The sequence below is a fragment of the Delphinus delphis genome, chromosome 11 (assembly GCF_949987515.2).
Source record: "Delphinus delphis chromosome 11, mDelDel1.2, whole genome shotgun sequence".
Classification (NCBI taxonomy): Eukaryota; Metazoa; Chordata; class Mammalia; order Artiodactyla; family Delphinidae; genus Delphinus; species Delphinus delphis.
The window spans coordinates 96,612,545-96,627,981 of NC_082693.1; the positions used below are offsets into that span (position 1 = coordinate 96,612,545).

At 56.1% G+C, this 15,437-nt stretch overlaps 1 protein-coding gene across 1 annotated transcript in view; it reads right to left on the minus strand.

Moving 5' to 3' along the window:
* Window positions 1–2,927: 2,927 nt before the first annotated feature.
* EFCAB6 (EF-hand calcium binding domain 6) overlaps window positions 2,928–15,437 on the minus strand; it is a 199,177-nt gene continuing 186,667 nt past the window's right edge. Inside the window, 5 exon segments of the mRNA XM_060026001.1 lie at window positions 2,928–3,050; window positions 5,644–5,793; window positions 8,489–8,673; window positions 10,746–10,899; window positions 12,198–12,428. Coding sequence (XP_059881984.1) covers window positions 2,928–3,050; window positions 5,644–5,793; window positions 8,489–8,673; window positions 10,746–10,899; window positions 12,198–12,428 — 843 coding nt within the window.

The following is a 15,437-nucleotide window of genomic DNA, read 5'->3' on the forward strand; positions in this document are numbered from 1 at the left end:
GTACGGTACTGCCTTTGGGAAATGGCCCAGCCCTCTTGGCCTCCCAGCATTGACTCTGAGGGCACTCAGCTGAAACCCTCCCTCAACCCCTTGCTGAAATTCTGTCCTGAAGTCCAGCTCTAGGTGTAGGGCCAGGGCTCTTCGGGTTCCCATACCTAGGGCTCCCCCCACCAGCCCTGACCTCCTCTCTTTTGATTGTCTCTGACCTACCTTGTTGGGGGTTCTAGGAGACAGGTTTGTGTTTGACTCGTGGGGCTGGGCACAGACCGACTGGAGGACGAGCCCGAGGGAAGCGGGGTTATCTTCATTTTGCAGATGCGGAAATGGAGGCTCAGCCAGAGAGGGAAGTTGCACAGGGGCCAGGGGATGAACAGGGGGCAGCTGGACACCCTGATCCTCAGTCCAGCCCTGCTCTCTTGACTCAAGCTTGAAAGGGCCAGGCATTGGGAAAGCAGCTGCCCCACCTCTTCTGGGGTTAAGGGAGAGGGTGGCTAACAGCCCACTCGCCTGCAACCCTCAGCTCGGAAGCTCTGCTAACTCCGAGAGAAAACCCCACTGCAGAGCCAAACTCTTTCCACATGTGGTCCTCACAATGTCCTCTGAGAGGGGGTTGTGATTGCCCATTTTACAGATGTAGAAAGTGAGACTCAGAGGGGTGAAATGACCTGGCTGAGTGTCATGGTAGAGCTGGAACTGGAACCCCATCTCACTGACACCAAAACTACTCTGAGAATGTTTCAGGAGGGCTGGTGGCCAGTTGTGACCCCACTGAGTCCCGCTTCTGTGTCAGGATGAGCCACTTGCCTCTTGACCTGGAGGCCCCTAAGTCCCTCAACGACAGACCCACAGGCTGCTGAACAGCATCAGACGAAATGCGCAGCTCAGCCTGGGGAAGTCAGGAAGGCTTCCTGTAAGAGGCAGCTCCGCACTGAGTTTTTGTTTTTTTTTAAATTAATTACTTCATTTTTGCTGTGTTGGTTGTTTCTGTGTAAGGGCTTTCTCTAGTTGTGGCAAGCGGGGGCCACTCTTCATCGCCGTACGCGGGCCTCTCACTATTGCAGCCTCTTTTGTTGCGGAGCACAGGCTCCAGATGCGCAGGCTCAGTAGTTGTGGCTCACGGGCCCAGTTGCTCCGCGGCATGAGGGATCTTCCCAGACCAGGGCTCGAACCCATGTCCCCTGCATTGGCAGGCAGATTCTCAACCACTGCGCCACCAGGGAAGCCCTGCACTGAGTTTTGAAGGACAAGTTAGCATTCCCTGAGGAGCAGGTGCACAGTGTGAGCGGCATCTCAAGAAGGTTGAAGCCAGGCACACGGGGTGGGGGCTGGGCACACAGGTGGGGCCCCGAATGCCGGGGCAGGGGCACAAAGGCAGGGCATCCTCCCACCCCCGCCCCTTAGAAAGAAGAGCTGCTGGGGCCGAGGGCGTTCCTGTTCCACAGCACCGACTTGGGGCCAGCAGGGACCACGGCCCCTCCCTCCCTCCTCCCTGAACTCAGGCTGCCCTCAGGGCAACCCCTCCCCCTTCACACACACACACCCCCGCCCCCCGCAGTGGGCATCTTCATCCCCTGAGCCTCCTTCAGGGCCCCCAGGTTCTCTGGGATCTGGGGGCCTCCGCAGTCCTGGCCCAGCCAGACCTCCTCAGCCTGGTCCCCGATGCCCCCTGCCGGGCTGCGGGGTGCCTGGCTGAAGGGCAGGAAGCAAGGAGCCATGTCCTCACTCCTCAGGCACCCCAGAGGGCGTCCTTCCCTCCTCCACCTGGGCCTCAGGGTCTCCATCTCTCCACTGGGGACGGAGACCCCACCCGGCCCGCTGGAGTGGCTGTGCAGCCAGCAGGGCTCACAGGAGGTCAGCTCTGGTCTGGCTTCCTAAGAGCTCCCGTGGTCTCTGGTTGAACATTTGACTCCTTCCCCGGTCAGCGGCCGTGTCTGTGTCCCGTGGGAGCAGGGAAAGGAGGAGGCGTGGCCATGGCAGTGACGACAGGAAAGGGGAGGAGAAGCCAAGGCCGCTGCCCAGGCCCTGGGGAACCCGCCCTCCAGTGGCTGGGGCCGCGGCGGGCGCTGGCCGGGCGTCCCTTTGAGGGACGTGAGGTCCGCTGGCCGTGTGTTGCTCAGGGTGACAGTGGAGGCTCCTTGCCCCCACCCCTCCCTGACAGCCCGGGGTCACACAGCTCAGGGGCAGCTCTCTTGCCTGCCTCTTCTGTTCCTTCCAGAACTTTCCAGGAGGCAGCAAACTGTCTCCCTTCCATCTTCTTCATGATGGGTGGAAAGGACTGCGGCAATTGAAAACTTCTCTCAGCTTGTTCTCCCTGTTGTGTCCATGCAAGAGTCCCTCCCGACATGGGCGCTGGTGGGTGGCTCCAATCAGCGGTCAGCTCAGCCGGGCCCTGGAAAGGCTGAGCCCCCAAAGAACACGTGGGGCCTGACCTAGATGCCGGCTGCTCCTCCGTGACGTCAGGCTGGTGCCTGTGTCCCCAGGGGCAGAGAGGCGGCCCTGTGGACAAGCCCAGCAGCGGCACAGATGTGACCCAGGTGGAGGAAGTGCTGTGGCGGCCCTGAGGCACCCAGCAAGCTCTTATGAATAAAACCTTCAGAAAGTCTGAGTTTTGAAGTTTATCACTGGTGGTTCCTTTAAAGCCTCAAGCATCATTCTTGCAGAGACTAACATTTTAATTTGCTCAAACTAATGAGGGTCCCGAGGCTCAGCGGGGCAGCCCCGAGGCCCTCTGGAAGGCCACTGCTGACGCTAGAGCCCAGCGCTGGGCCTGGGATGACCTCGGAAAGACGCAGGCCGGGCGTGGGTGTGGGCTCTGTTTTGGGGACACTCTGGAAGTTCGTGAGACAGCCCGATGATAGATTTTACTAGTCTCGGGGACAGGCCCTGCGGTCCCCGTCTGTCCACGCTGGGCTCGCAGAGCTGGCCCCCTACTGAAGGAAGGCGTGGAGGAAGTCGTTGTAGGAGATTTTTGAAGACAGCGTCTTGTCATAATACTCCAGGATGTGGAAGAACTCCTCCTCGGAGAGGTTGATGCCGTACTGCCTCAGGACCTGCAGAAGAGACGGGGATCCCCCGCTGGTCTCGGAGCCACTCAGGGAAGCATGCGCCCACCTCCCCGCCCCGAGCCTGGACCGCCCACCTCCAGAGCTGCCCCCAGCAGCTCTCTCTCCCGCTTCCCTTCTCCCCACCCCTCTTCTTTGCCCACCCCCCGCCCCCCTCCAACAGGGCAGCTCCGTCCAGCAACACGGGTGCGGGACACGAAGACCCCTGGACTTCCCTTCAGATGGGAGCCGCTGGGGTTCCCTACCCCTAGCCGGCCCTCCCACAATCGCCTCCCCGAAGGGTAGTGAGGCTGGTCAACGTGGAGGATGAGGAGGATGGACGGAGAGGAGGGGACTGGAGGGGAGACCTGGCCACAGGGCCTTAGCTAGGGGGGCCTCAGGGTGCGGCCCACCCGGGGAGGAGGGCAGGCCCGCAGGTGCAGGGTGCAGGGAGTCGTTATGACCCAACAGTAATACAGCCCAAGGCAGAGCCTGCTATTGCCCAACCAATACTGATTGCCCTTTCCCCTTCTGTTATCAGAACCCTGATTTTCAGGCTGCTGGGATCCACCTAAAAAAGGCGACATTTCTTAGCTTCTCTTATAGCTAGGTATGTTCTGGCCAGTTAAAACTAACTGAGAATGTTATGCGGGACTTCTGGGAAGTCTCTAAAGAAGAAGGGCGTGCCCTCTTTCTCTCTCTTCTGCTGCCTGGAATGTGAAAGTGATGCTGGGGCTTTAGCAGCCATCTTGGACCATGAGGCGACCTTGAGGCAGGAAGTCAGGTGTTGAGGAGAGCAGAAAAAAATACAGATGTCCCCGATGACTGTCCGGCCACCACGCCAGCTCTGGACTTCCTACCTCTGAGATTCTTTTATGTGAGAGAGAAATAAACTTCTACCATGTTTAAGGTGCTGTTATTTTTTTTTTCACCTCTGTTATGTGCAACTGAGACAAATTTTAATAGATAGATACCCTATTAGATAAAGATTAGGTTATACATCTATGTTCTGTGTTATAATTTGTTTCTCAGAGGGGGCTAGAAAGTGGGGCTAGAAGAGCCCGACGTTCCTCTGGGGCCGGCAGGACAGGCCCGGGACCATGGGGCTGAGGTCAGCTGGCCTGGCTATGGGGCTGATGGGCTGAGAGCAGAAAAGGCGACTGAGCCTGGGTGTCCAGAGGGTCCCAGCACCCATCTGGTCTCGGGCTCTGGCTCTGCTGAGGGCATCGTCTCCGTTTCTATTGCCCTCTCCCTGCTGTCATCCACCCCGAATTCCTGGGAAGTTACCTGAAGACAAGGAGACTAACAGAAGCTCACCCGCTTCCTTCCCTTCTCTGGCTGAGAATTTTACTTGCCCTCAAAGTAAAGACAAACGCTGTGAGCTGGCTGCCACTGTGGGGCACGGAGGCCCCGGCCCAGCGACAGGCCTGGCCCCCACCCACCGTGCGCGGCACTGGGGCTCTAGGGGGCCCCTCGCCCTCCAGCGCCTTGCACGAGGCCCTTGAGAATGCAGCCCCGCCAGGCCCTCCAACTGCGGTTCATCTTCCTACATTATTATTTAAGAAAAGCTTTTTTACTTAAACTTTTTTCTAGCTGCTGAGCACAGATAAGTCTAAGGAATACATTTTTTGTAAGTGCCTTTTGAGGCCATAACCCCTTGTCTCTGTGATGTCCTGACTGAGTTTTCTTCCTGGCTGTAATATTTGATTTTTAATCTAATGCTCTAGACCTCAATGATTTTCTGAACCTCAGTGGCCGGGGTGGGGATGCAGAGAGGACAGGAGGGGGGGTCAAGAAACTGCCAATCCGAGGAGTTCTACGTTATTCTGAACGCGGGAGTTTTAAGTCCCCCTCGAGGGCGGCCGCTTCTTTCCTCTGGGAGGAGCGCTCCCAACGTTCTGCAGGGTAAAGCCAAGCGAAGAGGTTCTGCTCCAGAGGGGCGGCTGCGGCGGGCGAGGCGCTCCCTCCAGACCACCTTCCTCCGTGGATGCTGGACTTGCGCGGGGCAGGAAAGGCACCAGGGTTCAGGCTCTGTCGGGAGAGCTGCTTACCAAACCGTGTGGTGCGCGGTGGGCATCCCCTCCACGTGAGGGCGGCTGCGGGAGAGGGGAGGGCCGACCCCGGGGCTCCTGCGAGGCAGGGCTGGGGTCTGTGGGCCCTGAGTCGCACACCTGGGACCCCGCCTCGGCCCCCCGATGCTGTCATTCTGCTCTGTGACCCTGCCGGCTCCCCCCATAAAGACCTGGGAGGGGGGCTGGGGAGGAGGCCTGGCCTGGCGCGGGGTGGAGTGCAGCCAGGGCTCCGCGGGACGCAGCAGCTGTCGTGCTGCCCCGAGGGCAGCGGCACTCAGGTGTTGGCACCGGGACGTCCCTGCAGGGTTCTAGAAACCTTCAGGGAGGAGAGCCTGGGGTCTGCAGCACAGGGACACGTGCACTCGGCCCTTGACAACCTGGGGGAAGTGGGGAAGTGAGGTCTGGGACAGCTGCCCACACCCGGGCCTTCCGCTGGGGGCCGGCGGATCCTTTCTGGAGGTTTTCTGGCCATGGGCCTTTGGCAACTGCTTCCTGGTCAGAGGTCACAGCCGCACAAGAGCTGTGCTCACCATCCTGAAATCAGCCACGCTTAAAAGCCCCGTCCTTCCCTCGTCGTAGGCCTTGAGTGTGCGCAGCATCGGCCTCCAGCAGCGCACAATTTGGGGTTGAATCCGCAGCAGAGCGGCGTAAAAGGAAGAAGTCTCAGCACCGCATTCTTTCTGGGAAAAGAACCAAAAACCAAGAGGAGGTAAGAAAGGAGCTTTCGGATGGGAAGGATGGAGCGGACAGGCCATGGCCCGAAGGGAGGGAGGAGGGCTGCCAGCTCCTGTCGTCTCGGCCCCCTGCTCACTCCCCACCCCACGCTCCCAGCTAGGATGAAGTCAGCAAGCGCACATTTCAAGTCTATGTGTGGGCTGATCACAAACAGCATCGCCTGTGCGCCTCCTTCCGCTCCTCCCCCACCCTGGGAGGAAGGTAGGTCTCCACAGCCCCATTTCCTGGATTGGGAAATAGAGGCTCAGGGAGGCTCTGCTTGACACCAACACCTGCCAGGCTGCCTCCCGGGGAGCCCCTCCCAACGTACTTGAGGGGAGAGACAGGCAGATAACCGGCCAATTTCAAAACAGTCTGAGGGAAAAAGAGATTCAGCTGGGGTCTTCTAGTACGTTCTTATAATGAACAGTTTTTTAAAAAAATCACAAGGTTGTAATTATATCTAGTAATTAGACAGTACACTGCCCTACGATTATTTCATTTAGATGCTATTTATTAGATTGGAAACAAGATATTTTAGCACGTTTTAGCCCCAAAGCACATCTGAGTATGACAGAGGTGGACTTTAGGCAGTCATGTGTAACACATTTGGGGGAAGTTTAGTTTAGTTTTTTTTTTTTGCGGTACACGGGCCTCTCACTGTTGTGGCCTCTCCCGTTGCGGAGCACAGGCTCCGGACGCGCAGGCTCAGCGGCCATGGCTCACGGGCCCAGCCGCTCCGCGGCATGTGGGATCTTCCCGGACCGGGGCACGAACCCGTGTCCCCTGCATCGACAGGCGGACTCTCAACTACTGCGCCACCAGGGAAGCCCCGGGAAAGTTTAATTTTTAACATGGCACTACGTGAAACAAATTAGCACAAAGTTAAACTGCTTTCAATTTTTGTATAATTTAGCACCTATGATAGAAACCAGATACCCTATAGCTTCGTTAGCTGCCAATTTATCCAATCAGCTGGTCAGCATGCACGGAAGAGAAGGGATTGTATGCGCACTTGCCCTTCCCACACCCAAGCTTGGCCTGAGAAAGGGTTTCCCATCCCAGCCCTGTACACCAACCCCTCCAGAAGTCCTCTAGAAGAGCCCCCCGAAGCAAAGCCCCAGCTCACTTCCACAGAGGGTGTCTCTGCTGTCAAAGTTGTAGAAAGCCCCCAAAGCACTAGAAAAGGCAACGGCCCTTTCAGCTACTCTGCCGGCAGACAGTTGGCATGGTGGGGCCTGGACAGCCTGCAGAGGGGACGGGGACTGGCACGGGGACCAGAAGGGGCAGGAGCAGGGGCAGGCCCTGGCCACACTCTCTCCTGGGAAAGGCTCCCGGGGAGTCTCACCTCCTTGTCAGTCATGCCCAGGATGCAAGACAGGACTAGCCTAAGCCACAGAGCGGAGGCTGTGGTCACGTCTGGGTGAAAGACCGGAGCTGGGGGACGAGGCAGCGGCACACGGAGGCGAGCGGGGACATCTGCCCGGGGGCTCAGCACGCCTCCCCTCATTTACAGAAGGGGGAGCTGAGGCCGGGAGAGGTGGAGGAGGGCCAGAGCTGGGGGAGCCTTGAAGGCTGTGTGGTCTCCATGGTTCTCCAGCTATGTTCCTGTGTCCCCTGACGACCCACCAAGGACAGTGTTTTCTCCACTCACAGAAAAGCTGAGCTAGAGAAAGAATTGTCTTAAGGTTAAGTTTTACTTCCTTAACTTGGCCTAAGCCTTTGCTTGGCTAAACTAGAAACTATGCTAAGATGGGGCCCGATTTAGCACAAAATGACAAATTCGGCTGCGTGGAAAGTTCTGCGATGGAATCCACTGTTCGCTGGGCTAAGCCGCCAGCGGTCTTAAGCCGCCACCTATGCTGTCAGGTCTGCCCCACGCCCCTGGTCCCCGCAGCTGAGTCCTACAGCAGCTGGTATCAGCTGTGTTTGCTCTCAGGTCGACAAGGCCGGTTGTGCTTGTTTAATTCAATGTAACTGAATTCAGCGTTACAGGTGATGGAATATGAGTGTGAAAAAGGCTTGTTCTGCTTCATGCTGTGGAAAGACTCGAGAAAGGTGAGTCCGTGAACAGCGTGGTTGAAGTGGGTGTGGGTGAGAATCATAAAATGACAAACGATTAAGAAAAAAGGTAAAAATCTAGGGCACAGGCCCTCCAGTTGCCATTTAAGCATCTTTAGGGTCTCATTCCTCTTCAAGGAAACGAGAAGAGAACTGTAGACATGCATCACGGGTGTAGTTTACGCAAGAAAGAGAAAGGGTCTGCGACTGGCCGCCCACACCAGGAGCAAGGCCAGCCCGTCTCGGACAGTTGAGGAGTGAACCGGCGGTGATGCGTAAGTTACAGGCGCTTCCCTTTGCTGTGGCCCCACCCCACCTGCCTCTCCAGTGAACTGACCGAGACGCCCCGCTCCTGGTGGCCGTGTGAGCCGCTGACACTCTCCCCGACGCTCGCCACACAGAGGCGCCCGCAGGCACGTGCCACCCAGCCAGTTTGAGAACCTGGGATCCAGCCTGCTGGTTCCCAGTCTGGGGTCTCCAGGCCCTTATGGGGCCACCGTTTGTATGAAGTGAGACAATGGGATGTAGGCGGAACTGAGGAAAATGAAGGAAGCCCGTTCAGCCCCAGCCCCACCCCTTTCCTCTGGACGATCCACGTACCATTTTAGTCGCCTTGTGCAGTTTCATTCTCTGCATCAGCGAGGTTTCCTTTGCTTTTAACAGGAGGACGTAGCTCTGAATGAAGTTACAATAAGCAAACCTCCCGTTGTTCTTTAAGTCGTACTTGACGATGAGCTGCCGGCACTCATCTCTGTTTACGTCCAGGTTGAATTTCTCCACGAGAGCTAAAGGCAAACATGTCAGTTCAGTTGGTGGCGGTCGGTTCACTCATTCTTTTGATCACGGCTTCATTCACTCACTCATCACTGGCTGAGACGCCCTGTGCCTGCTTCAGAGGCTCATGGCTGGTGGCCGGACAGATATGGAAACACACAGGCACGCGACGAGGTAAGTGCGGCAAGGAGGGAGGGGACCTGCGTCCTGCTGGGCCCCCTCGGTCCAGGCTTTGCCTGCCGGCCTGGCTTTGCACGGTCACCGTCACTGTGGTCACGGCAGTACGGACACGACACCGTGGGGCTTACGAACGCAGGCGGGGAGAAGGCAGAGGGATGGTCCCAGCAGACGGGAGTCGGGGCAGAGCCGGGCAGGAGGGGAGAAGGGAAGGTTCCATGTGCTGGGGTTGAGTCCGGCAGGGGCCCGACTGGGGGTCAGGGATTCAGACTTGGCCCCCGAGCAAGCATTTTCCAACTGTGCTTCCGAGATACGCTCCCAAGGGTCTCCCAGGCTACACCAATTTATGCAGTTTGAGTTTTCACCTTAATGATCTGAAATGTGTATTCTGGAACACACGGACCTCCCGGAAGAGACAACCGCCACGCGATTTGAGGGTTTGTGTCTGGCCTTCTGACTAGGGTCACGTCGATGCCCCACTGGGGAGTCCTCCTGGCTGCCCTGAGGTGGCAATGTCAGGATGTCAACACCCCCTTACTTTGCACTAATACACGTGCTCAGTCTTTTACTAGGTATACAGCCGAAGCTTCTTTTGGGGTCACGACGCGTAATTGGAAGAGAGGTAGGATAAGGATTTTAGTTTAAGGTGAATGAGCTGAGACTTCCACTGGACATCACGAAGGCAACAAGGTTTCTGGGAGTGGAACACTGTGCTGCATTAACTGTAGAGGTTAGTGAGGAAAACCAGTGGATGTGGGATTTATAGACATGATGTCTTCAAACCAGCGCAGCCCAGAAGATGCTGCTGCGCTTGTGCAAACAGGTGTCTTTGCCTTTGCACAGAGGAAAGCAGTAGGAGGGCACGGTGCACCCAGGACATGGGCGGGAGGACCCAAGGGAATGGCCACTAGATGCCTTGGAGGTTCCAACTTGCAGAAGGCCATCCAACACGTATAGAAAATACAGAATGACTTCTGAAAATTAATCAGTGTGTTTTTTTTTTTCAGAGCACTGAACTTTGGATGCACTGTCAGAGCCGTGGATGGGGTGCTTACGGGAGTTCACGGTTAAAAAGAAAAACAGTGATGATGGTGATGATGATGAAGAACAGCAAGTTAGGGTTCATCACGCTCAAAATCAAAAGAATTAACTAAAAAACAAGGGGGACGCCAACGTGCATTGAAACCCACACTGGTGATTTCGTTTCAGCGAGACATGTCACATCAAATCAATGTCACATCGTTTAATTATAACTGATTTCAAATTTTTATATTTAACTCATAAGTGTTTTTTTTTGGGGGGGGTGAGGTAGGAGCTGTTCACTTAAAGAGTTTACACCATAAAAGTAGTTTATGTTGATATAGGAGGTTCTCAGGAAAAACGCTTTCCTTTAAAAGGGGTCCATATATTAAAGACGGCGGGGGTGGGGGATGGGCTGAGGGGGCTTTTAAGCAGAGGAGTGACCTGGTCAGGTTTTCCTGTAATGTGAAAGGTTGTGTAAACAGTATGCAACAATTAGTGGGAGTGTACGTCTAACTGGTCTTATTTCAAGACTACCCAAGTGCTGCACGGCGAAAATCGAACCAATAGGGCAGAGCTGGGTCCCCAGCTGTCCCCTGCACCCCGCCCATGTCCCACCTCCCTCAGCTCTGCAAGTCTGTCACCATTTACAACCTGCCCAGAGACCACAAGCCAGCCCGTGGTTTCGCGTGCTGACCTGATCGGGAAGGTGTGGACCTGCCTGCTAGGGGCTGAGGCGTTAGGAGTCCTTGTCCCCCATACTGGGGGTTTATCGAGGTGCTCCCCGCTGGGTCCCTGTTGTGTCACTCCCCTGCCGCCACCATGAGGAGTGGACTTGTGTGGGAGGTGACCCTGTATCCCCAGGGGGAAAGGGAACGGGACGCACCCTGGAACTCGGTGGCGGGGATCTCGCCCTGCTTGTTGGCATCCCTCTTCTGGCACTCTCGCAGGAACTCGCGCCAGCAGCCCTGGATCTTCTTCCGCAGCTTATTCTCCACGGGCTCGCAGTTCTGCAGCGGTGGGGTCGTGCTCGCGGGGGTCTAGCAAGATAGAAAACTGTCTTGTAACCTGAGATTCCACGTGGAAGTAATAAGAGAAACTCACAGATACGACTCAGGCGCACAATTTCACAGGCAGCATTATTTTCAGAAATAAAATGAAAAACAAAACAAAAACGGTAATGTTACCATTTTAACAGAAACAGGTTTGGAAACAAATATATAGCCGGCCCTTTCTGGCTTCTGGAGGCCTCCACATTCCTTGACCCGTGGCCCCGTCCCTCACCTTCAAAGCTGCAACACTGGGTGGGTCTCCCCCAGACTGCATCTCTCCAGTATGACCCTTCTGCCTCTGTGTCCCCAGTGACCGGCCCATGTGATTACCTTGGGCCCCCGGACACTCCAGGACAATCTTGTCTTGCAGTCAGCCGATTAGCAACTTTAACTCCCTCTGCAACCTTGACTGCCCCTCGCCATGTAAGGTACACATGACAGGTTCCGGGGACTGAGGCGTGGATGCCTTCGGGATGCTTCATTCTGCTCCATACACCCTCTTTAACTCACTCAATACTTTCCTTACATGTTCACTACTCTTGCCCATCACCCCCAAGGCCGTAAACTCCACAAGGGCAGGGACCTGTGTTCATTCTCCGCACGTAGTAGGCGTGCGATAAACATGTGTTGACTGAAGGCCCAAGGAATGAATGAGCGCTCGCTGTGCACGAGGCTCGGCGGTGGGCGTGCTCCTGTGCCCGCTGGCATCCCCTCAACAACCCTCGCCTGGAGACACCGTCAAGCTTCTTGCAGAGGAAGGGGAGCCTCGGCGAGGCTGAGCCCCTCTCCCCATCCCAGGCCGGGGCGGCTCAGCCCAGGTCCAGGGCCGTGCGGTCAGACAGGCCTGGGTTTGAAATCAGCTCTCTCTGTGTCTAACAAGCGACCTGAACTCACGAGGACCCTTCTTAGAGCCTCGTATCTTCAACTGTAGAACGGGTGTGACAACACTTACTTGCGGGTCCTGTGGCCCACGGCGGGGCTGTCCAGCCCGGGGCATCTGCGTTCGTCCGAGAGGATGCCCTCCGTGTGGCTGACATGCCGCCCCCGCCCCCAAGGTCCCTCCCTGCTCTGAACCCTCTTTACTCTTCCCTCCCACACCCCCGTGCCCACAGCTACCTCCCCTCCCAGGCAGGTGACTGAGAGGACCCACCAGTGGCTCTCCTCTGAGCCCCCCGCCCCAGGCTCACCCTGGCCACCTTCTCGGTCACCCACACCCTGTGGGGACACTAGGACCCCAGCCCCGGCGGGACATGGACCCAGTTAGATGCTGCGAGACGGGAACTCACGCAGGGATGACTCCGCGGTTTGGACCCTGCTTTCAGGTCTCGAGTGGGCGACAACCCTGCAGACCTGCTTCTCTCTGAGACCTCGGGGACGCCGCACCCTCTCTGCGCCTTGGCCGAGGCGCCCGGGGCCGGCGGCGGGGCCGCCTTCTCCGAGCTGAAGCTCCTGAGGAAGTCCAGGTATTGCAGCCTTCCCTTGGCGTCGACGGGCATCTGGTCCCAGAGCCTATCAAACTGGCAAAGAAGCAGAAGTTACCTCCCAGGGTTAGTGGCAAACCCTCAGAAGTGGGGAAGAAGCCAGCGAAGAGGCGCTCTCCTCCGCAGGGGTCCAGGGCCCACGTCAAATGAAAAATTGAAAAACGCCCATCCGGCTGCGGCTTCCCGGGAAAGCAGACGCGGGAGGATCGTGGGTGGCTTCTGCAGGACACTTTTTAATTGAATTGGGCCCTTAGCGAGCACGTTAAGGCCATTAAGTCTTGTGAGTGGTCACAGAGACTGAGCTGCAGGACAGAAGAATGTTTTAGGAGAAAATGCAAATCAAGCCGCAGCCCACCTCGCTCCCAGGAGCCCAGCCAGGCTCCTTCCTGCTCCTCGAAGGCCCCCTGAGCCCTGCAAACAACACGCAGGTGCTGCAGCCCTCAGCCACCGCAACTTTTCTCACCCTCAGGGCAAACAATGTCTTCTCGCAAGATGAAAAGGGAGGCATCTGGAGAACAGCAGAAGTTCACAGTTTTGTGTCGGTGCCATCCGATGTCACGGGCTGGGTCAGGGCCACACGCGGCCCGGCAGGGATGTTGCAAAATGACTCAATGCCAAGTGAGCCGCCCTTGGTGACTCGGGGGCTGTTCAGGGGGCCGAGAAGATGGTAATTTACTTCCAATTTGCTTTTCCACAGCCCCCGAGGCCCAGTGCAGCTGCCTCTCCACCCCTGAGGCCATGGGAGGGATGTTCCTACCCTGTGCCTGAACTTGGTCAGGAACCGGCTTGGCCTGTGGGCTCCACTGGGGTTTTCCAGAAGCATATTAAAAGGGACCATGTCCGGCTCTACCTGAAATTCTGGAAATGAAGTACTGAGGGGTGAGGAAGAGAGGGAGAATATTCCAGGCCCTGAGAAGGGAAAACGGCTTAGTTTGGGACAACATTCTTGATGTGTTTTAGCTTTTTATTTCGAAATCATTATAGATTTGCAGGAAGTTGCAAGAATGGTACAGAGAGGTCCTCAGGGACCCTCCACCCAACTTCCCTCCAAGGTTACATCTTACGTAACAACTTCATATGTGTGTGTGTATAGTTCAGTGTCATTTATCACACCTGTAGTTTTATGTTGCTTTAATTTTGATCAATGAGGGGAAACTACTCGGGGGAGTGGAAGTGAGGGTCCCTGAGAAAGTGCTCACATGGGCTCAGACAGGCCACAGCATCATCACCAAGGGCAGTAACCCCCGCACCGGTCTCCTCCAGGGAAGTTTTCCAGAACCACTGGGCAGACCAGAGCCTCTTCTCTCCCTTCTGGCATCCTGATGAAACCACCCATGAGGGGACACCTAGCCTGGCTGAGAGACTCCCCGAAGGATCCTCTGAGATTCATCTTTGAATGCCAACCATCTTGCAAAGGTGCCAGCACACAGTAGGTGCTCAATACATGTTTTTTTTTTTTTAACGGCTGAAGTTCCGTATCACATGATAAGACTGATCAGACAATGGGAAGACCCTTTAGAAATGAAGAGGGATTGGAGGCAAGGGCTAAACCGTGTTCCGATCACAACTCTCAGGAAGGGCTTTAAGGAACAAAGATGTGGCTTAAAGGAGGGTGGGCTGCCGGTGGGCTCTCATGCTCTCGTATCTTAGCAAGACTTGGGAGGCAAGTGGGAGGAAGGTCATGTGATTAAGGACAGATACAAAGGATGGGCATGAATGCTTCAGGAGGCAGTGAAGAGCTGAAGCATGGAAATGAGGACGCCTGCAGAACGGCCACGGACAACAAAAGGGGCTCGTTCTCAGGCAGGTGAGGCAGGCGCCCACCACCTTCCTAATGAAAGCCTGTGAGGCAAGCGAGGTCAAGGTAGGACCGCACAAACCCTATTCTTATCCTATTTTAACTAAAGGGGCTTCAACGGGCAGAATACACATTGCTAGGACGGGCCTGGGCGGGTGGGGAAGTGGAGGCCCACGTGTGGCTCTTCAGCCCTGATGGGTTACAGCCCAGGACACTGATGCAGCCTGGAGGTGCAGCACAGGATGGCGGCTGGTGTGGGCTGTGGGGACAGGAGGGGCATCAGAAGACTGGAAATGGGTACCACAGAAGTAGACTCTGGAAACTTATGGGCCTGTGAACTGGACGTGAGACCCAGGTAAAATTCCTGTGGTTTGTGAAGGAACTGAAAGGCAAGTTCATTGCATGTCAGCAAGTTTCCAGGTCACGGGGCAGAATGCACGCCTGCTGAAAGGTCCCCTGGAAACGCAGAGTAGCAGACAACTACCTTCTAACTACTTAAAAATTCACCACTTCGGGTTCCACCTCTGCTTGTGATGTGGAAAGCGGCAAGCGAACGCCACTCCCATTCTACCAAGAAAAAGCCAAATACCTACAAACTCAGAACTTTTCCTGAGCCCATGAGACAGTTGAGGTTGCAGGAGCCGAGGGGACTGAACTCCACGGAGCCCCGAGGCTCCAAGGAGAGCCCGACGCGCCAGCTCTCATGCCTGGTGGGGCTCAGGAGGAAGTGCGAGGGTGGGAAGAAATCAGCCGAGATGTTAGCAAATTCCTAAAGGCCAAGCTGGGCTGGCGCTCAGGCTAGAAGAGCTGGGAGTCACGGGCACAGGGAACGCTCACACTCACAAGCTCTCCTCTGCAGCCTTTGCCACTGCTCCCAAGAGGCACGTGAAGCCACTGGTGGGGGATGGACGTGAAACACCGCCCGCTTCTCCAGACCCTCCTCTACTGAGAAGCAAAGCCATGGGCGGAGCCATAGCAGACCCACTCAAGCCCGGGGGCCCTGGGCAATCTTCTGCTGGAGGGATCTGACGCTGGGGAGGAGTAGCAACAACAAAATTCAAATGTAGCTCAATTACCCACCAGACTGATTCAACAACGCTGCCACACTCATAGCCTGACAGAGAAGAGGTGCGCCCATCTCCAGGCATAAATATCATTGATGCCACCATCTCTACTATTCTTCTGCACACTATGTCTGGCATCCAATTTTTTAAAAATCTTGAGACATACAAACAAAAGAAGAACCG